This window comes from Desmodus rotundus, chromosome 4 (genome assembly GCF_022682495.2).
Source record: "Desmodus rotundus isolate HL8 chromosome 4, HLdesRot8A.1, whole genome shotgun sequence".
Lineage (NCBI taxonomy): Eukaryota > Metazoa > Chordata > Mammalia > Chiroptera > Phyllostomidae > Desmodus > Desmodus rotundus.
The window spans coordinates 25,664,121-25,686,658 of record NC_071390.1 but is presented as its reverse complement, the minus strand read 5'-3'; the positions used below and the strand labels follow the sequence as shown (position 1 = coordinate 25,686,658).

At 45.6% G+C, this 22,538-nt stretch overlaps 1 protein-coding gene across 5 annotated transcripts in view; it reads right to left on the bottom strand.

The window, feature by feature from the left end:
* The window catches only part of BLNK (B cell linker), a 76,404-nt gene that overhangs the window by 15,697 nt on the left and 38,169 nt on the right, over positions 1-22,538 (bottom strand). For all 5 annotated transcript variants that reach the window (XM_045197486.3, XM_045197485.3, XM_024563176.4 and 2 more), the window contains 5 exons: positions 18,644-18,800; positions 15,749-15,909; positions 11,831-11,912; positions 10,547-10,618; positions 1,199-1,268 (listed from right to left, as the gene is read on the bottom strand). In XM_045197486.3, the coding sequence (XP_045053421.1) occupies positions 1,199-1,268; positions 10,547-10,618; positions 11,831-11,912; positions 15,749-15,909; positions 18,644-18,800 (542 nt within the window). The remainder of the gene's footprint in view (positions 1-1,198; positions 1,269-10,546; positions 10,619-11,830; positions 11,913-15,748; positions 15,910-18,643; positions 18,801-22,538) is intronic.

Here is a 22,538-nt window from a genome sequence, read left to right as displayed (position 1 = left end):
TCCTCATGCCAGTCCCATCTGCTTCTAGGGGACTATGCTGCTAGACTTCAGCCTAGGATTTCATTCCGAGGAGAGAAAGCTAAGACCAACACGAGCTTGAAAATCACTGTGATTTGTGGTCCTGAAGGTGCTCGCCTTAGCTGAGAATGTTAATTCTGGTTTGTTTTACTTCCAGTAGAGATTGGAATCTAATATTTCTAAGGTTTAATGCTTCTTTGCTGTGTTTATTTTAAATACGGTCTATCTCTCTTGCTTTGTTTTTGGCTGAGCGCTGGAAGCATGGGGGAAGAACCCTAGCAATTCCCGAGTGCCTCTATGATGCCTGGCACAGAATTAGGTTCTTCACATGTTATTTAAACTTCACAGTAACATTTTTCAATTGATATTATTACATTTTAGAGATTAGGACACGAGGCTAAAAAAATTCAGTAACTTGTCCAAAGTGGGAAATGTGCAGAGTTTTGGTTAACAAACACCCTGAAATTAAGAATTGTTTTGCTTTCCATGGAGACAGAATGCAGGCCAGCTGAGACCTGTTTTAATGGGCCTTTATAACAGCCTATGGAGCCAACATAAAGTTGTGGGGTCACTGTAATATTAGCATGTTACAATCCTCACCTGACAGTTTACAAAAACCCTTGTGGTTCATTAGAAGTGATTTTCTCACCTCACTTTTAAAAGGAACCTGGGTAGTGTTGTTTTGATTGAACACCCCTGGGTATGCTGTGTGAACTACATGTTTGTTTAGAGATCATTAAGAACTTGAAAGAGAAGATGAGGAATAGAAGTAAAGATGCAACCTCCACGTGGGCCTCAAGATTATTTGGGTGCTGCAGCTTCTGTCTTGTGGAATATTGTAGGTCAAACAACTCCAGATTTAATTAAAAGTTTATGGGAGGACAGACTATTAGATTCTTATTTCAGCAGAGGCACCCCGAGTAGAACTTGGAGGATGCTGTGGGGGTGGAGGAAAACAACAGGGCAGTAGGGTTTCGGGGACACACCTATTGTAATGTGAGTGCCCCTGCATCTGAGCTTGGGCAGGTGTGCTCTCCTGTATGGAAACAGAGGAAAGGCACCCTCCCCTCTGATTCTCAGGCAAGACTCTTTTGTGGTTCCCGGCAAGCCCTGCTCAGAGCAATGGTGGAGAACATCCACTCCAGTCTCACAGAACTGCTTCTCTGCAACAGGTACTCACCCGGCCCTGGGCAGTGGGGATGGCACAGCAGGTAAAGATGACTTACAGTCCCAGGCCCCGCTGTTTCGACCTGTACAAACGTATACACAGATTAGTCTCCAAGTCCTGAATCTGGGGCTGATGGTCATGGTGAGGCTGGCTTTTTTGACAGGGTTAGAAATATATGCACATTTTTTTTGTTACTTTCAGTTAAGCATATATAGATAGCTACATTGAAGCTATTGGGGCCAACCTGTAGGTGAAGGTGATGAAACATTTTTAAAAATGTCTGCTTATGGGCTCAGAACTAGGATGTGAATTAGGGACTTCATCATAGATACAGAGAATGGACTGATGGTCGCCAGGGAGGAGGGAGGTTGGGAGACTAGGTGAAAAAGGTGAGGGGATTGAGAAGTACCAATTGGTAGTTACAAAACAGTCAAGGGGATGTAAAGTACAGTATAAGGAATGTAGTCAATAATAGTAACATTTCTAAGTGACCTTCTCCTTTCCCCATGGGACCAACCCAGAGCCCCTGGTTTCTATGGGCTCAGTGAGAGCCACACGAGCATTCCTAGGGGACAGAGCCAAGAGCTCACACTGGCAGATATGTGCACACCAAAGGTGCCTAGAAACGGAGGCACAGACCCACCACTCCTGATAGACACCTGATGACATTGCTCATTCATAGTCACACAAACACTGGTACCTACACCTAACTTCACATTCGAGGGCACTCATTCATTCATCTCTGAGTTCTGAGGGCCTTTGCCCATTGCACAAACAGACAAATTGTGACAAGTGGCGAGCTACTGTCCTGATTTCATTTCCGAGGTCACAGAAGGGACCCAGAGGGCCTTGTCCAGGAACCCAATTCTCCCCCTCCCTCCCTGAAGATAGAAGCCAGGCAATCACTGTCAGGGAAAAAGATAAGAGACAGCTTCACCACTGAGATAGAGAGCAAGCCTGGAGGGGGAGAGGCTGGAAGCTAAGCCAGCTCCCCTCAGCGTATCCTGGCTGCCTCCTCTCAGGCCCTGCTCGCCCACGTGGATGTTACTGCTCAGTGAGACAAAGCCTATTTATTGAGTTAAGTTGAACTGAATAAATATTTTATTAAGAACCTACGTTTATAAGTCTGCAATTCCTAATGGACTTAAAGAGGATACTCTGTAAATGTTGGTTGGATCTGCCCCCAGTATATATTATTTTAATTTGTGACATAAAGCACACATAAGTAAACACTGAAGTAAATATCAACTACCAAGAATTATTGAGGATGTGGTGTCTCTAAAGCACTGTGTGAGGGGTTGTGGGAGAGGGGAGGAAGTGGAGACAGGCCTCTGCTCTCTCAGAATGTATAGCAGGGGAAAACGTGTACCTCATGCCACATCATCTGACAGGACCAGCTATTCCAAACACAGAAAACAAAAGAAGGCCTCAAAGAGTACTAAAAATACGGGGTGGGGTTCTTCCGGCCAAGATGGAGGCATACACTCTGCCTCCTCGCACAACCAAAAGGACAACACCAAATTTAAAAACAAAAAATAACCAGAACTGTGAGAAAATAGAACTGTATGGAAGTTTGATAACCAAGGAATTAAAGAAGAAACTAAGAAACATTCATCTAGACTGGTAGGAGGGGCGGAGACGGGCAGCAGGTGGGGAGAGGACTCAGGGCAAGGCTGTAGCTGGTGGACCAAATGGTCCCACATTTGCATGCAGATAAACTGGGAGGAACAACTGGGGAGCACAAGACAGACTGTGCAACCCAGGGTTCCAGTGTGGGGAAATAAAACATCAAACCTCTGACTGAAAAAATCCTGTGGGGGTTGTGGCAGTGGGAGGAACTCCCAGCCTCACAGGAGAGTTTGTTGGAGAGATCCACAGGGTCCTAGAACATACACAAACCCTCCTACCCAGGAATCAGCACCAGAAGGGCCCAATTTATTTCTGGGCAGTGGGGGAAGTGACTGAAAGCCAGCTGAGGGCTGAGCAAGTGGCATTTTTCCCACTCGGACCCCTCCCCTACATACAGTGCCACAATGCAGCAATGTGGGTTGCCCTGACCTGGTGAACACCTAAGGCTCTTACAACGTAACAGGCATACTGAGACAAAAAATATGGCCGAAGTGAAAGAACAGATCAAAGCTCCAGAAATAATACAACTAAGCAACGAAGAGATAGCCAACCTATCAGATGCGGGGTTCAAAACACTGGTAATCAGGATGCTTACAGAAATGGTTGAGTATGGTTGCAAAATAGAGGAAAATGTGAAGGCTATGGAAAGTGAAATAAAGGAAAATGTACAGGGAACCAACAGTGATGGGAAGGAAACCAGGATTCAAATCAACAGTTTTGACCAGAAGGAAGAAATAAACATTCAAGCAGAACAGAATGAAGAAAGAAGAGTTCAAAAAAATGAGGAGAGGCTTAGGAACCTCCAGGACATCTTTAAACATTCCAACATCTGAATCATAGGGGTGCCAGAAGGAGAAGAGGTAAAGCAAGAAATTGAAAACTTATTTGAACAAATAATGAAGGAGAACTTCCCATATCTGACAAAGGAAATAGACTTCCAGGACATCTAGGAAGCTCAGAGAGTCCCAAAGAAGTTGGACTCAAGGAAGCACACACCAAGGTACATCATAATTACATTACCCAAGATTAAAGATAAGGAGAGAATTTTAAAAGCAGCAAGAGAAAAGGAGACAGTTACCTACAAAGGAGTTACCATAAGACTGTCAGCTGATTTCTCAAAAGAAACCTTATAGGCAAGAAGGTACTGGAAAGAAGTATTCAAAGTCCTGAAAGGCAAGGACCTACATCCAAGATTACTCTATCCAGCAAAGCTATCATTTAGAATGGAAGGGCAGATAAAGTGCTTCCCAGATAAGGTCAAGTTAAAGGAGTTCATCATCACCAAGCCCTTATTATATGAAATGTTAAAGGGACTTATCTAAGAAAAAGAAGATCAAAAATATGAACAGTAGAATGACAACAAACTCACAACTATCAACAACCGAACCTAAAAAAACAAAAACAAACTAAGCAAACAACTAGAACAGGAACAGATCTACAGAAATGGAGATCACATGGAGGGTTATCAGTGAGGGAGTGGGAGGAGGGAGAATGGGGGAAAAGGTACAGGGAATAAGAAGCATAAATGGTAGGTACAAAATAGACAGGGGAGGTTAAGAATAGTATGAGAAATGGAGAAGCTGAAGAATTTACATGTATGACCCATGGACATGAACTACGGTGGGAGGATGATGGTGGGAGGGGGGTACAGGGCAGAAGGGAATAAAGGGTAGAAAAGAAATCAGACAACTGTAATAGCATAATCAATAAAATATATTTTAAAAATATGCAACAGGGGGCGTGGTAGGGTGAAAATGGAGACAACTGTACTTGAACAACAATTTAAAAAATTAAAATAATGAAACAAATAAAATTAAGCATTCAAAAAAAAGAAATATACCAATAAAATGAACCTGCATAGTTCCTATTTTTTAAAAAAGTATTAAAAAGAGAGCTTGTAAAGTTTCTTCTCCTGTACTTTAGCAGAAAGGCCTTCAGGCTTTCCCTCACCATCCATCTGCTCTTTTTTCTACACACAATTCTTTTTTTTTCTGTCTCTTTTTTTCAATTACAGTTTACATTCAGTATTATTCTGTATTAGCTTCAAATGCACAGCACAGTGGCTAGACGATCACACACCCTACAGAGGGGCCCCTGCAGTACTTCAAGCACCCACCTGGCCCCATGCATGGCCCTTACAGTAATAGTGACCATATTCCCCATGCTGCAATCTGCTCCCAATATCTTCCGCACACAGCTCTTCTGTTAGGCCCATTTGCATAAGCACTCAGCGGCACAGAGTGGGTGGCATTGATTCCGTGAGCCGCCTTCCCCAGCACTCTCTAAAAAAATGCCCCCTCCCAGGAAACTCCTACATGTCACCTGACCTAGATGTGATTTTTAAAAATGTTTTGAAAAAGAAACTACAGTTGGAATTTGTAACATTCCATGTGACTAAACTGAAATGTCGTCTGAGTATGTAGTATGAGTCCTACTATGTTTCATTAGCTACTGTACCAAATTGATACTGTTCTTCAAATTCTTCATACCTGACACCGACCCTGAAAATACACTTGGCTGCTCATAGATTTTAATGAAGATTTCAGGGAAGAGGAACAATAAACCTTGTCTGAAAAATAAGGAAGTGTGAAGAAGGTCTCAGTTAGAATTTCCTCCCAGGGGGGTTTCCCTCTTCTTAAATGCCAAGGGCTCATTTGTCCTGAGTTCATTATCATTGTCACATCTACTGCCCAGCTGTTCTGCTGAGCTTCCCTTTCCTTCATATCTCCAAACAGTCTGCCAACGTCTTCCTTCCCCTTCCCTCCTTATAAATAACTTCTGTGATCAGATCAGAGGGCATACTCCTTCTCCTCTGCTGGTGGGGGAGGACAGAGCTGGTGGAAAACCTGTGGTCTTACACCAGGAGGACAGGGTTCTGGTTATTTCTCTGCCAGAAAATTGGCTGAGTGACCTCTTACAAGCCACCATGTCTCAGTTTCCCCCTCTGCGAAACGGGGACACCACCATTTACCTTACCTGACTCAGAGTTACTGTGGTAAGACAACACAGAGCAACTTTTAAAATGTAAAATATTAGCTAAATATAAAGTAATATGGTTGGAAAGGGATTAAAAGTATTTGAGGTTTAAAAACATTATGCTAAGTAAGAGGAGCCAGATGGGAAAGACTACGTGTTATATAATTTCATCTATATGAAATATCCAGAAAAGGCAAATCTATAGCAACAGAAAGCAGACTGGTGGTTGTCTGGGACTGGGGGTGGGAACAGCATTGACCACAAATGAGCACAAAGGATCTTTCGGAGTTGAAGTGGGCATGGAAAAGTTCTAAAACTGGACTGCAATGATGGTTACAAAACCCTGTAAATGTAATAATTTACAAATTTCATTGAATTGCATGTGAAAAAGGAGTGAAAAATTATAACTCATAAAGGAACTCAGTAAATATGATTACTGCTCTTTTTGTTTTAGCATCTTGTTGTCGACCACCCAGTACCTGAGCTCTGTACCAGGTACTTTAAATGCACCATCTCTAAGTCTCACTGAACATCAGCTGGAGCCAAGTGAGTCTCAGAGAGGTTAAAAGGCAGGGCTGGGGTTGAAAACCAAGGCCATTTGAGTTTAAATCCTATGTAGGCACTTTCTTCCCCAGCCAGTACCTCATAATGTTACTTTGGGGCCTGACTGGGCATGCAGATTCACTTGCTGCTTCTCCCTCATTTGGGGAAAGATTAGTGAAACGGCGGTCTGCTTTCCTGGATGCACATGGGGCAATGGAGAGCCACTCTTCCATCTCACAGGCCAGTGACCCTTGGCACTGCTCCGGGTCTGGGTGGGACCACCTGGCACCCTCCTCACTGTCAGGACCCTTGCCTTCTGACAAAGCCACGCTCTTGGTTGGAATACTCCAAGGGAGAACTTGGGGACGCAATAGAGGGAGACATGTCCAACAGTATAATGATGAAAGTGAAAGTTAGCTTTCTTTTGATTGTGTTGATCAAAAAATTATGTTAACACTTGATATAACAGTGTAGGCTTTGTACAAGCGGGTGCTCACCAAAGCTTCTCAACTAAGAAAACAATTTACCCTTAGTTTTTCTTTCTACCACATATATTTTATGCATCATTCTCTTCTTCAGTTTTACATACAATGTTGGTAAGTTTCCTTAATTCTTAATGATTCCATGTTTGCATTCTAAGCCCTTGGGATTTAATGTCGTTTAGCTGTTACTAGACACCTTACTGTCCTTAGGGGCTTGCACACCATCTGAAGCAGCTCTTAGTCTCAGGGACCACATGGACTCTTTCAAAATAAAGGCATTTAATTTAACAACTTCAGAACAACTTGGGTTATATGTACAATTCAACTTGTATATTAGCAGGCAATTGTACATTCCAAAACTCCTTCCCTATTTTAGGAAATAAGAATATAGAATACTTTTACAATGCTATTTACTTAAAGGAAGTTCTGAAATAAAAGCTCTGTCTACCCTCTTCTGACAAAAGCTACAAATCAGCCAGAGCTTGCACTATCTTCTAAATACTCATTGAGAGATAAATCATGATGAGCTTGAATCCTTCAGCTGGTCTAAGGCAGTGGTTCTTTGCCCCCGCAGACACTTGGCAATGTCTGAAGACATCTTGCCTCGTCACTAGTGGAGAAGGGTGCTACTGGCATCTAGTGGGCAGAGGCCAGGGGAACTGCTAGACATCCTGCCATGCACGGGACAGCCCCCATGACAAAGACTTTTCTAGCCCCAAATGCCAACAGTGCTGAGGCTGAGAAAGCCTGATTTACAATAAAGCTTTACATGAAATGGAAGAAACACAATTGTTTCCCGAGATGTGTGCAGGATGCTCTGCCAGACTGTTCATGAATTTGGGCAGGTTAAACTAGCGATTCGGAATGAGAACAATAAGAAGTGAAAAAGAGCTATCATTTTAGGAGTGTGATTCCTATGTATTTACTCATTGAATTCTCACAGTCGGCATAAGTGGCATGTTCCCCTCCATGTTTCAGAGGTGGACTCTGGCAAATGGAGACATTACTTGGCTTGTTAGAAGTCTGGTACCTCGCAAGCATCAGGGCCAGAACCTGAGCTCTCTGGCTTTGGAGTCTGTGCCCACTCCTCTTACAGGGCTTCTCAGTCTGGAACACAAAGGGGATGGAGAGGCTGCCACTGCACCTAATTCCCTACATAATCCTTCACGAGCACCTAATAGTCATCAAAGAGCCAAAAGCAACATTAACCAGAGGCAAGCGACAAGGTGTGTCACCAACCTGAAACCTTAGCCCTTCATGACGTCTATGAAGGCACCATCGGAAGCTTTTAACGTGTAACAGAGGGTTACTCAGGGACACACGCAAGTAGTCTAATCATTCAAATTATCTTACTTCCTTTCCTCTCCTGTACTTTCTCCTCCTGTCTGTATCCAACAATCATATAATCAGGACACTGTTTTCTTGTTCAGGTTTGGTTTCTTTATCTGATGGCTCTAGTGTTAAAATATAGCTATACTTGATTCATAGAAAATGAAAGAATAATAAATCCAATGGGCTAATGCCCTCGTGATGGTGCCATGTGATTCCTTAACTACAGCCAGCTTTGGGGGCGCAGCCACTCTCTCCACCAACTGACCCATCCACCATTTCAGTACCTACTCTGAGCCAGTCCTGTCTGGGCCCTGGAAACACAGCTGTGAGCCAGATACCACACCAGAGTCTTCTAGGGGAGAGAGAGAACTCAGGAGGGATTAGGGGATAAGGATGGAGTGTGGGGAACTAAAGCAGTGCAGACCAAGGGGACTCAGTGCAAAAACAGGGTCAAGAAAGGCCTCCTGAGCAAGTGACATTTAAGGCAATGTCTTCAAGGAGCTTGCAGACTAGTTAGGGAAATCAGAGTCAGACACGCAGTAATTAGAGAACAGGGATGGGGTTAAGTGCAAGTGGGATGAGATAGGAAAGGAAAGCTCTCTCAGGGCTGCAGAAACCATAGGACGCTTCCAGGAGGGGAGACCTCAAACTGGGCCTTGAAGGATGGGTAGGGTTTGATGACATAAAAGCGAGAACACAAAGACCAGAAGGTAGAACCCATGAAATACAGAATGATTGGAGTATGGCGTGTGTTTTAGGAAGAAAAGCCCTGATTTGGTAAGGGCATTTGAGGATGCAAACAGCAGAGATTATTAAACTCTTCTTCTAAAGGTAAGTGTAGGCCTCCATTGATCTATTTCCATGAAAGATTTTCTGTTCCAGTGACAATGGCCTTCTCCGGAGTGAGGAGTCTCCATTTCAGCTGGGACCAAAGCCATAATGATATACTGATGTTAGGTTGGTGTGTTGACATTTGCTCCCAGAAGTTAAATGAGCTGGGTAAGAGGGTTCTGACTGTTACTCCCCAAATGTAAAGAGCCCTTGGGTTTCAAGGGAGAGGATAAATAGGACAAGAACTTGTGACAAGGGTGAACAATTGCACAAGATATGAACATAGGAAAAGGTAAAAAAAAAAAACTCTTCTTTCATATTTTCTCAAGGACCATGGCCCTGGAAGCAGAGCTCCATCTCCCAATCTTTGGTGTTCAGCCCTCAGCTCTGGGAGAGAGAGAGACTGAGAGACGGGTGGAGGGGAGAGGGAGAAGCAGGGAGGGCTAGAAGGACGCTCCTGAACCTCTCTGTGCTGTAATGGGGGAGTGTGGGTACCACCCGGCTTCGTGGGCCTCAGTTTTGGGGTTGCCAAACCCTACAGGCACCGCTGGGAGTTCAGGTTTGGGTAGTGGTGACATGGTAAAAACTAACTTTGAAACTGGCAACACATGGAAGCATTAAGAAGCTGAGGCTAGCGACTGAGAAGAGAGCCTAGAGGCAAAGTCATGACCAGGGACACTCACAGGCAGAAGGTGTGAAAGGATGAAGTGAAGGAAGCCTGGACTAGGGTCAGGGCAACTAAAATAGTAGAGAAAGTTCAGGAAAAAGAAACAGCAGCCTTTGGAAAGAACACAGGCACTCTGAGACATGGAGCCTGGAGGCTGCAATGCGAAGAGGAACAAGGATGCCCAAAGGGTAGGGAGGTGATGGAGGCAGTGGGACTGTCCAGTGTCCAGAAGGGAAAGCAGGTAAGGGCTGGACACCAGAGCATAATCACCGTAGACAAGGGAAGTAAAGCCAGAAGAATGGATGAACCCTAAAGAAGTGAAAAATAGTACTCTTTACTGAGCACCTACTGTGTGCCAGACACTGCACTAAGAGTTTCGCATTCACAGTTTCAGAATTCTCCTGTCGTAGTGCACTCTCCCACTTACAGATGAGAAAATCTGATGCTTACAGAGGTGATGTACAGGCCCAAAGTAGTACAGCTGGTGACCCCAGTCTTTCCAACCCAGGTCTTTCTGGCTCAAACTCCAAGTTCTTAACCACCGTGATATTCTGAAAGAGGAGCAAAGGGCTGAGGGCTGAATGGTGCAGACACCCTCAGTCGGGACAGGATGAGGAGAAGCCAGCAAAGTACCCAGTGAGGTAGGATGAAAACTAGGGCTTGTCTAACAGAGGTCCAGGGTCATGGGGGAGGGGGAGTCCCGTCGACATTGGTGCCACCAGATAGTGCATGAGGATGAGACCTTCTGTTACCATTTACTAAGAAATTTGAAAAAGCAAGTGATTATTTCTTAATATTTGATCTCAGTTGTTTATCTGATTTGGAATAGATTAAAAACCAAATTCTCAAATGTAATCATTCTACAATTTTAAAAAGCACCACATCACACATATACTTTACCTGAAGCTGTCACTGGAGGAGGGGCTGGCTTGGAAGTGTTGTTTGGCTTGGTTGATCTATTCACCATGGGAGCTTAAACACACAAAAACATGCACAATGATTATAGATGCAGCCTACTGAAGGAGATTCGCACGTACGGGAAATACATCGTGAAAATGATGGATCGGACCAGAGAATTAGCAAAGAATGGGAAACATACTTATTAAATATATAAGTCATCTAAAAAATCTCCTCGGAAAAAACACCTTTTGAATGAATATATTAATGATTAAAGGAACAATCAAATATTTTATGACAGGGATTTTGTTAAAGTGAATACTGGTTTGGAATTTCCTTTGCCAAACTGGAGGTCTAGGAGATGAAAGAGGTGTTTATTCGTTTTATTTATTTATTTATTTTTGAGACATGTATTAGACCTAATAGTGGAGGGGCAAAATTAATAGCCCCACCCTCCTGGCCACAAGCAACACATACCATTTCTTTTGTGTTTTGCAGGGTTTGTTTGGGAAGGGATGTTCAACGTGCATTTATTTTCATGGTGATGGGTAGCTCAGGAATTCAGGTGGGTCTTGAAGCCATTGGTGGTATTTAGGGAATGCAGGAGAGAGTTGCGACATAATGGCAGAATAAAACCCGAGTACTGCTACTTCAGGGTGGAGTTTGTTCGATGAGTAATGTTACTTGAAAAGGTATCACTTACACGGGATTGCATTCTTCAGAGTGACTACATCCAGAGTACATAGGGACTGTTCCACTGAGGGTATGTGGCACTGGCTTTTTAAGATAATTTGTTTGTAATTGCATTTGTTATTGTGTGAAGAATTACAAACAACATGTTTCCAAAATAGCACTAACTTTAAAGAATCAGGACACACAGCATATTTTTCTCTTTCATTTATTTTTCAGTCCTCTGCAGAAATTGTTCCTGGGGTGATATTTGTAAGACCAACCTGGTGGTTTGTGACTTTGTGAGTATTAGGTTTTATGAGAAGTCCATTCTAGGTGAGCACAGCTAATCACAAGCACCTAGGTGCTTTCATAATTTAACAAAGGAAATGAACCATGGCAGAGGAGAGAGGAAGAAGGTAAAGACTATGAAACACAGAGATGGCTCACTCATTGATGCCTCTGCTCACCTGTCAGAGTAGGCAAACGCTGTGGCCACAGAGGAGAGAGGACTGGGCACTATCATTTCTGAGCCCCTTAGTGCCTGCTCTCAAATAGTCTTGTATGCCTCCATCAACTGGCAGAAATGTTCAGGTGCTTAAGACTACAAACACTTGCCTTTTTCAGATGGGGGTGAACTGCTTTCTGTGGGATGAATATAGTTTTCATCTTCATCTTCTACAGGGACCACGTAATCAGCCTAAGAGATATGCAGGAATGAATAAGGCAAATGCTGTACATTCATTGGTTATTGTAAGGGAAGGAGTGATTTTTAAAAAATGATCTTTACTGAGATCTAATTTGCATACCATTAAATTTCCCTATGTAAAGTGCGTAATTTAGTATTTTCAGTACAGTTAAGAGTGTGCAACCATCACTGTAATCTAATTTTAAAACACCTTCTTCACTCAAAAAAGGAACGCTGTACCCAATAGTCACTCCGCATCTACCCCTTCCCGGGACCTAGTCAACCAATAATCCACCTTCTGTCTTTAATATGAGTTCATTCTGGACATCGCGTGTAAACGGAACATACAATATGTAGTCCTTTGTGGCTTCTTTCACTTAGCATAATGATTTCAAGTTTCAACCATGTCGTAGCATCCATCACTACTTCATTCCCCTTTGTGGCCAAATAATATTCCATTGTATGACTAGACCACATTTTATTTATCCATTCATCAGTTGATGGGCATTTGGGTTGTTTCCACTTTTTGACTATTATGAATAATGCCGGAGAACCAAGATGGCGGCGTAGGTAGACACACTGCACCTCCTTGCACAACCAGAACTGACAGAGAATCGAACAGCAAGGGGGACCAACACCAAGGAAATAGAAAATAAACATTCATCCAGACTGGTAGGAGGGGCGGAGACGGGCACCGGGGTGGAGAGGACTCGTGTGGCTGTGGCGGGACTGAGACTGGCGGAGTGTGGGACAAATGGCGCAGGCAGTCTGAGCACTAGCAGACCCTGCGGCCCCACATTTGCACAGATAAACCCAGAGGGCCGGACTCGGAGAACGGGGCTGGCAGAGCAGCGGTTAGCACCCCGTGGCACCACATTCGCCCACAGATAAACCGGACAAATGGCAGGGAGCGAAGCAGACCGAGTAACCCAGGGCTCCAGCTCAGGGAAATAAAGCCTCAAACCTCTGATTGGGAACGCCCGTGGGGGTTGGGGCGGCAGTGGGGGAGACTCCCAGCCTCACGGGAGAGGTTGTTGGGGAGACCCACAGGGGCCTAGAGTGTGCACAGGCCCACCCACTCGGGAACCAGCACCAGAGGGGCCCAGTTTGATTGTGGGTAGCGGAGTGAAAGATTGAAAGCCGGAGGAAAGTGAGGCGGGTGCCATTGCTCCCACTCAGCCCCTCCCCCACGTACAGCGTCACAGCGCTGCGACCAGCATTACCCCGCCCTGGTGAACACCTAAGGCTCCGCCCCTTAAAGTAACAGACGCATCAAGACAAAAAAAAAAAAAAAAAATGGCCCAAATGACAGAACACTTCAAAGCTCCAGAAAAAATACAACTAAGCGAGGAAGAGATAGCCAACCTATCAGATGCACAGTTCAAAGCACTGGTTATCAATATGCTCACAGACTTGGTTGAATCTATTCGAAAAACAGATGAAAAAATGAAGCCTATGCAAAGAGAAACAAAGGAAAATGTACAGGGAACCAATAGTGTTGAGAAGGAACTGGGACTCAAATCAATGGTGTGGACCAGAAGGAAGAAACAAACATCCAACCAGAAAAGAATGAAGAAACAAGAACTTGGAAAAATGAGGAGAGGCTTAGGAACCTCCCGGACGCCTTGAAACGTTCCAACATCCGAATTATAGGGGTGCCAGAAGGAGAAGAGGAAGAACAAAAAATTGAAAACTTATTTGAACAAATAATGAAGGAGAACTTCCCTAATCTGGCAAAGGAAATAGACTTCCGGGAAGTCCAGGAAGCTCAGAGAGTCCCAAAGAAGCTGGACCCAAGGAGGAACACACTAAGGCACGTCATAATTACATTACCCAAGATTAAACGCAAGGACCTACATCCAAGATTACTGTATCCAGCAAAGCTATCACTTAGGATGGAAGGGAAGATAAGGTGCTTCTCAAATAAGGTCAAGTTGAAGAAGCTCATCATCACCAAGCCCTTATTATATGAAATGTTAAAGGGAGTTACCTAAGAAAAAGAAGATCAAAAATAGGAACAGTAAAAATGACAGCAAACTCACAGTTATTAACGGCCACACATAAAACAAAAACGAGAGCAAACTAGGCAAACAACTAGAACATGAGGGTTGTCATTAAGGGAGTGGGAAGGGGAGGGGGGGAAGGTACAGAGAGTAAGTAGCATAGATGATAGGTGGAAAATAGACAGGGGGAGGGTAAAAATAGCGTAGGAAATGTAGAAGCCAAAGAACTTATAAGTATGACCTATGGACATGAACTATAGGGGGGGAATGTGGGAGGGAGGGGGTGGGCAGGATGGAGTGGAGTGGGGGGGGAAATGGGACAACTGTAATAGCATAATCAATAAATATATTAAAAAAATAATGCTGCTATGAATATTCATGTACTAGTTTTTGTGCAGATGAACATTGCTCTTGGGAACGTGCCTAGTGGTAGAACATTGCTCCGTGGTTACAGTCTGAGGAGCCACCGAACTGTTTCCCACCAGCAACTTCTGAGGCTTCCAGTTTCTCCGCGTGCTCACCAACACTTGTCGTCTGTCTTGTCGATGCTAACCATCGTCATGGGTGTGAAGTAGTATCCAGTTGTGGTTTTGATCTGCATTTCCCTGGTGGTTAATGATGTTGAACATCTCTTTGTGTGCTTATTGGCCATTTGTACATCTTTTTCAGAGAAAAGTCTATTCAACTCCTTTACCCATTTTGAATTGGGTTGTCTTTTTATGATTGGGTTGTAAGAGTTCTTTACATTTTCTAAATATAAATATCTTGTCAGATATATAATTTACAAAAATTTGCTCCCGTTCTATAGGTTGTCTTTTTACTTTCTTGGTGGTATCATTTTATCTATTTTTCTTTTGTTGTTTGTGCTTGTGGTGTTATACCTAAGAAGCCATTGCCTAACCCAGGGTCATAGGGATTTATACCTATGTTTTCTTGTAAGAGTTTTATAGTTTTAGCTCTTGCATTTAAGTGTAAGGTCCATTTTTAGTTAATTTCTGTACATGGTGTGAGACAGAGGACCATTTTTATTCTTTTGCATGTGGCTATACAGTTATCCTAGCACAATTTGTCTAAAAAACTATTTTTCCCCATTGAATTGTCTTGGCACCATTGTTAATAATCAATTGATGGTAAATATAGGGAGGGAGGGAGTTTTACATTGATATGAGGTAATCAGATCTCAAAAGTGGTTTTACAACCTGCCTTGGTGGGTGGCCAGGTGGGCACTGAGAGAAACAAACCGAACATCTACTGAGCACGTATTGCCAGTGTTCATCTGAGTGCTTTGCATGTGTTGTGTCATTTAATCATTGTGACAACTTCATAAGGTAGGTACTGCTATCAGCTCTTCCTGCAGACTAGGGGTTCCTTTACGTATGCCACTGCTCTGCATCTTAGAGGAGGACCACGGAGGAGCAGAGAGAAAAGAAGGTGGAGGAAAGGAAGCCAGGTGGGGCAGGGCAGAGAAGCGAAGAAGAATAAAGACAGGGAACTATCTTATAGAGGAAAGAGAAGAGTCACAGGAAGCCAGGGGAGAGGGAGAAGGTAATAACAGGGGCAGAGATCCAGTGTTGATATTATACATATGTCTCTAGAGGTAGAAAATTCTTACAATAAGGTCATACATAGCATTTTTAGAGAGAGAAACAAAACACCCATCCAGCACCACATTGGTGAGTTAGAGGGAGGCAGTGAAGGGGCAAAGTGGTTAATGCTGAGTGGACGGCAGGGATGGAGGGAGGAAGGCATGCCTGAGTCCACACTGTCCTGGAGCCTTCCTCCCTGCCCCACCCTACATCCTGCCTTCCACTTGGTTGGGGAAGCCATAGGACAGATTTACTGTACCTCATCCTCAAGGTCCTTGGGCCTCGGTGGGACTTGAGGTTTCTGCAGAGAAGTTGGAGCTGGCAGAGTGGAGGTCAGCCTGGCCTTAGCAGAAGGCCAGGTGGGCTTACTGGGAAGGGTCTGGCTGATGGGTGGAGACTGCCTCTGGCTTGATCGATTGTCTTGAAAGGAACAACAAACAACAACAACAAAGTATAAGATGAAAGGGGCTCCGGGTCATTCCCTGGGAGGAAACCACTGAGATCTAGAAAGTACAGAACCTCCGGCACTAATCAGCCACAAAAGATTAATGATTGGGGCATTGCTTAAAAGAATAAAATAACATGTTAGATAAAAAATTTCAACTGCCCATTGACTTACTTACAAAAACTAGAAGAAGATTCTCATCAAAAGCATTGCCAAGGGAGAGATGGAGACCCATTGGCTCAGGAGAGTTGATAGCCCAGCATTCTGCCCAACAGAGTGGATGATGACCTTGGCAATGTGGGGGTCTAAGAGGAGGTGCTCCCCTATGTGTTTACTTGCTCTATGAACCTTAAGGGCAGAAATCCTCAAGTTCACTTACACATAAGAACCACCTGGGATTTTTTAAAAATGCCAAGGCCCAGGCAAGGCCCACCCCAGACATAATCAGTCTGAACTTGTAGGGAAGGACCTAGCATTACAGATTTTATAGAGTCCTCAGGTTATTCTAAGGTGTACTCAGGGTTGTGACTGCTCATCTGGGTGAAACTGCACACTCCGCCCCTCCATGATTTCCCTCAAATCACGGAGAATCCATTAGTTCCCCTGTCCAGGAATGTCCTCAGCATGTATCAGGGAAGGAGTCCAGGCTCTAAAGCCAAATGGCTCTGAGTTCGGTCTGCTGCTCTGCTACCCACTAGCTGTACTCCTTTGGGCTAGTTATTCATTATTCAACCTCTGTGGGACTCATATTCCTCATTTTAAAAGTGAGGATAGCCCTGGCTGGTGTGGCTCAGTGATTGAGTGCTGGCCTGTCAACCAAAGGGTCACCAGTTCAATTCCCAGTCAGGGCACATGCTTGGGTTGTGGGCCAGAGGTCCAGAAGGGGATGCATGAGAGGTAACCACACATTGATATTTCTCTCCCTCTCTTTTTCCCTCCCTTCCCCCTCTCTAAAAATAAATAAATAAGTAAAATCTCTAAAAGTGAGAATCATCATATCCATGTCAGAAGTATTGTAGGGATCAGGACCAGTGCAGTGAAAGCAGCAGAAGCAGTGTGTCTGGCAGAGTTGACACCTAACAAATAGAACTGATATTGCCACCATAAAGTGGTGGGTGGCATCTGCCCAGCCAATTCTGTGAGCACAGTTTCCAACCGATGCATTGTGGGAAAATCTTAGCATAGAAATATCTTGGTGTGCTCCCTACCCTGGGAACAGCACTGACATCCTGCTGCTTCCTCCTGCCACAGCTCACCCTCAGCTTGATGCAGCTGCCGTGCCTGTGATGCCCCCAACTGATGCCCCCAACTCTGCTCTCCTCCTGGTGCTGCTCCTGCCTTCAGCCCACATGTCTGCTGAAGGTATGTGGTTGACTTCTCATTTGATGCCTCTTCGGCAGCCTGTTTCTGGATGATACGGCTGTGCGCAGGTAGGAGGGCATCTATTTTGCTGAGTCTATTACTGTCAGTTTTTATAGTTTTATTTGCAGCTCTCGGAGTTTACTTAGATTTCTTAATGTAAAATTTAAACCATCAGAAGTTATAAAACACAGAAGACAGGCTTTGAAGAGTGTGCCCCTGATGAGCCACTTAGCCACCCTGAATTGTGGTCTCCTGGTTTGTAACATGGGGCTAGCACGGCCCCTTCCTTCCCAGGGTTGCTGCGACAATTAACAGTCCCTTAAAACACGGTGGGCGCTGTGCAGAGCAGAGTGGTGAAGAGTGTGGGCTTTGGAGGCTGAATGGACTGACTGGCTTGCATCCTAGCTCCACCACCACGTATAAAACCTTGGCCCATTAGTTCACTCCTTTGACCCTCCCGTGCTTCCTTTGTAAGGTGGGGAGTGAATGCTTCACTCAAGATTATTGAGAGGGTGAAGCAGGCCACAGCTGGAAAGCACGGAGTGGAAAACTAATAAGTCTGGGAGTACGTCTGTCTTGTTTGCTGCTGAATGCTCAGTGCTCAGCGTAGCCCTAGCACATAGTGGGTGCTCGATACATTGTGGCATGTGGCAGCGCCTGGTGGTCTGAGGAGGCAGTTAATGGCAGTGATCATGGACAAAAAGCCCTTTCCAGGTAAGGACGCTCTGTAGAAATGCGAGTATCATTGTGATTGTCACTGACACAACCCTCCTAAGACTGCTACACAAATTTCTTCTTGGGGCACATTAAAAGCCACACTCAGGCCTGGAGGCCAGCCCTGAGCTGTGTCCATTTAACCTATGACGCTAATTCTAGGTTTAAGCCTCCTCTCTCCACCTTCACCCCCAGTTAAAAGTCCACAGTCCTAGGCAGCCAACGTGGGGGTGGGCATGGAAGAAGGAGGGGCATTAGTAGATACTGGGTTCCTTGGTGGTCGTCTTCGTTCTGTGTAGACGTCTTAAGAGAAAATTCAGAGCCTTGTGCACAGGAGGCCAGAAGAGCAGTAGAGACTAATCTTGGGGTTGATTTCTCAGACTGCAGGGAGCTGGGGGCAGCCATCAGGGTGTGCTCGTTTATCTTTTGCCTGTGTCTACTATTCCTGATTTAGGAAGGATACTTTCCCCCTCAAATGGGCAAGTTTGCCAGCTGGGGTGCTGTTACCTGTGAGTGACCAGTGACCCACTCGGAGGTGATGCGAATGGGAGATTCCCCCCCAACCTCAGCTTTACCCCCTTCCCCGCCCCCACATCTGCGCTGAGCACCCAGGGACTGAGGGCGTGGCCTCACCTATGTACTCGCCCCTGGCGAAGGGCAGAGCTGGGTGAACTGTCCGTGTCTCTTGCTCCACGGGTGGCGGCTCGTAACTGTCATCCCCCATTTCCTCGGCAGGCAGCACGTACATCTCCGAGTCCGAGTGCTCGTCTGGGTTTTCATAGTCGCTGTCCTGGAAGTACAGACGGCGTGCTCAGTGCCTGGCAGTGCTTACTCCTCAGGACAGCCGCCGCCTTAGGGGGCCGGTGGAGCTGCTCCCCCGTGTGGGGGTGAGAAGCTAGGCTTGGACAGGCTGGCCCGCCAAGCTTAGGCAGCCGGTAGTGGTCACGGTGGGGTGGAACCTGGGGGGAACAGGTGGACCGTTTAACCCGTAGGGTGGCTGAAATTCTACGAGGGCAAAGAACAGTTGGAGAGAAAATACATTTTAAGAAGACAGACACATAGAGTAACCGATAGGTTTTATTTATCATGAATGCTGACAGTTGAGAAAAACCTAAATTTAATAAGGAGAGGGGAAGGGAACACACAGGAATACATAAACACCTTTGAGGAGAGGAAGTTAAAAACTTAAAAAAAAAAACAAACAGAGCTAGTAAACCAGAGGGGCTAGGCTTCAAATGGACTTAGAGTCCACTCTCTTTCTCTTATTAAATATAAATTTTATTTAAGTTAATATTGACAAATACATCAAACAGTTCAGAAGGCTGTAATGAAGTCTCCTTCCCAGCCACTCAGTTCCTCTCCCAAGAGGCAAACAGAATTACTAGCGTCTTGTGCATTTAGTTTGGAGATAGTTTATGTATGTAGCATGCACGCATACGAGTGTATTTGGTTATGTATGTAGCATGCATGCATATGAGTGTATTTGGTTCAAGAAATATTTGGTACGAGAGTGAAAAGGTCCTCTGACCTCTGTATCCACTGCCCCCCACGCCATACTGCCTGACCCAATGCACAATCCATTTCCCAGCAAATGGGTGATGCTCCTGCCCTGTGGCCTGTCTCCTTTACTATAACACCGATGCAGATGTATGTGATGCAGGTGTATGTGATGCAGGTGTATGTGATGCAGGTGTAGTATTTCCTTCACTGCTCTGTCCTCAGGACCTGCACAAGGGCCGGCACATGACAGAAGCTCAGTGTGTTGGAATGAATGAGTGAATTAACACATGAATGAGGTCTATGCTGTCCTCCTCAGTCTGCAATCTGTGCTCTGGAGAAATGAATGACTGTTCTCAGGCAGGGGGTCTAGGAGGTGAAGTGGGAGGGAAAGGGGGGTGCGCTGGTGGTGGGGAGGCTAACCAGGGCAAGAGCCTGGCTTCCCAAGGCTAATCTAGTCCAGCATGAGGTGGCTGGCACTCTCCTCATCCAGGCCAAGGACCCAGTCACAGCTGGTGTGGCCTCTCAGGGAGACATCAGTACAAGTGCTGAGAAGCAGTTGCTTTAATGAACATCTGGAAAGTGAGAGAATCAGCAGGCACCCAGATGCAGGCACCCAATGGGAGACAGTGTGGGCACCCCACTTTCTCTCAGTTTTCGTGGGGCAGGGATGGGACTTCTGAGACTTGATCACATGGAGGCTGAGGAGCAGTGTGTGTCCTGGGCAGGACACTGGGGTCCTTGCAGCCCTGCATGCTGGCAGCCTGAACGAGAGGACCGCTTTGGCAGAGGTGGCAGAGAAGTAGAGGAAGAAAGACTCTGTGTCAGCTGTGCCTCTGACCCTGGGCTGCCTACCAGATGGGGACCCGCGTGAGGACAGCACTGAGACTGTATATTCAGGACCCAGCACGGGACCTGTTAGACGGTCGGTGCCCACCTCGGCTGTGGATGAATGAGTAAGTCGAGCTGCTGCCCTGGGCTCTGGAGGGACTGAGGAGGAAGGAATGGGCTCTTGTGGGGAGTGCTGGCCTGACCCTTCATTTGGAAAATCTTTTCTGTGGGAGAAGCACCATGAGCCCCTCTTGCTTTAAACATAGGGGAATGCATCAAATGTCTTTTTAATCAAGAGAATAAAAAAAAGGAATGTGTTCAAACTTCTGAGAGCTTAAAAAAACTCCCCTTTCCCCAAATTATTCTGAATTCTGGCAAACAAAATTCAATCATTTATTCAACACTTAACAAGTGCAATATGCTGGACAATCTGATGGAAACTTTGAAGAAAGGAATGTGTAATAAGACAGCATTTCAAATTGCCCATTTATTCATTTAATCAGTTATCAATGATTGAGTGCCTACTATGTGCCAGGCATCATGCTTGACTCTGAGCACAGTCCCTGCCCTCATAGAAATTATACTCTAGCAAGCCCACCTGATGACACGCAAAGAGTGAATAATAAATAACACGTGGGTCACCAGACAGATAAAAAGCTCCACATTCGGGTCCTGAGACAGACAGCGTGGGAGGCGTGAGTCTGCCTTGGATGGGTACCTGAAAGGCCTTCTTGAGAAGGAGGCACTGAAACCAAGCCTGAAGGACAAGAAGGAGCTGAGTGACCGCGGAGGAATGGAAGAAGGCTCTTTGGTGTCTCCTCTTTTGCCTTCTCGTGTTCCTGCCCAAGCACCACGAGTCTGAAATGGCTGCGGCAGGCAGGACCTCGGCACATTGGAGGGACTGCAGGCAGGCAGGGGGGACTGGGCTGTGATGAGCAAGGCCCTGAGGAAAGGGGGTGGGGCCGGGACAGGTCCACAGGGGCCAGATCTCATTGAGCCCGGAGGTGTGAGCAACAAATCTGGATTTCATTCTAAGTGCTGTTGGGACTCCAATGAGATAAAAATAACTGAGTGAATGTTTTCTCTGTCCTTATTATATAGCTGGCACCTTGATTTTGGTTGTTTGACTTTGAGACACAAGTCATTTCCTCCTCTCCAGGGTTTTTTGTTTGTTTGTTTTGTTTTTGTTTTTTTGCGCCCTAAGTCTGTGCTGTGTGGTCTTTTTATCCAGCCAGCAAGCTAAATTTTCTTGGCTTTGCTCAGCATGAGGACCAGCTTCTTAAGTTTACCTAAGACATGGCTCGGTACGTGCGGCCAGCAGGGGGCGCAGGTGCAGTGCTTCTGAGGGCTCTGGCTGTGGGGCTCCGGGAGTGACTCTGTGCCCAAGTGACCCGTAGAGGGGCCATCTCGTCCCTTCTTTTAAAAAATCTTTTCTCAGCAGTTGAAAAAAACGGAACTTCTGTCTCTTAGTACTCTGAGTAAACTCCAGGTGGTATACACAACGGAGCTCAGGCTCAATTCTGGGCACGGGACAGGAGTCCTGTGTTCTCAGCTTGGGTAGCTGCGTGACTGAGCCACGGTGGGCAAGTCATTTTCATTCTCTCAGCCTTAGTTTTCTTGTATGGTGTGTTGTTGTGTGGAGACCCTATTCGATCCGTTTTCAGATATAAAATTCACAGATTGGAGCAGGCTGCTACTCTGCACGACTTTGATATGTGAGGAATAATTGTTGTGAAGAAAAGTGCTTAGGATGTCTCCCCCCTGTCAGACTCAGCCTAAGAGAAAAGTGCTGCTGGGGTTTTGTGGGTTGTAAAGACACTTCCAAGAGGTTTATAGTTAATTCCGACGTGCCCCCCCCCCCCCTCCCTGCCCCGTGTCATCGTGACCAGGTTCCTCTCTCTCACTCTGGGGCTGCCGATGCTCTGCTCTGCTGCCATCGGCTTGGTCACAGCAAGCACCTGGGGAGTTTAAAAGCCTGGGGCTGGGGTCTGACCGCCTGAGAGTGAATTTTGGAGCTGCCAGTTACACTCTCCAGGACTTGCTTTCTTCACCTGTAAGATGGGTGGGGCCGATGTTCAAAATGTTTAACTTTGATATGAAAGAATGTCCCGAGGCCCCCTGGTGTGCCAGGACTTTACTCTCTCTTTGGTTGTTAGGTTGTTTAGAGCTCCTGTAGGGGCCAGGAGGGGGTGGGCACTGG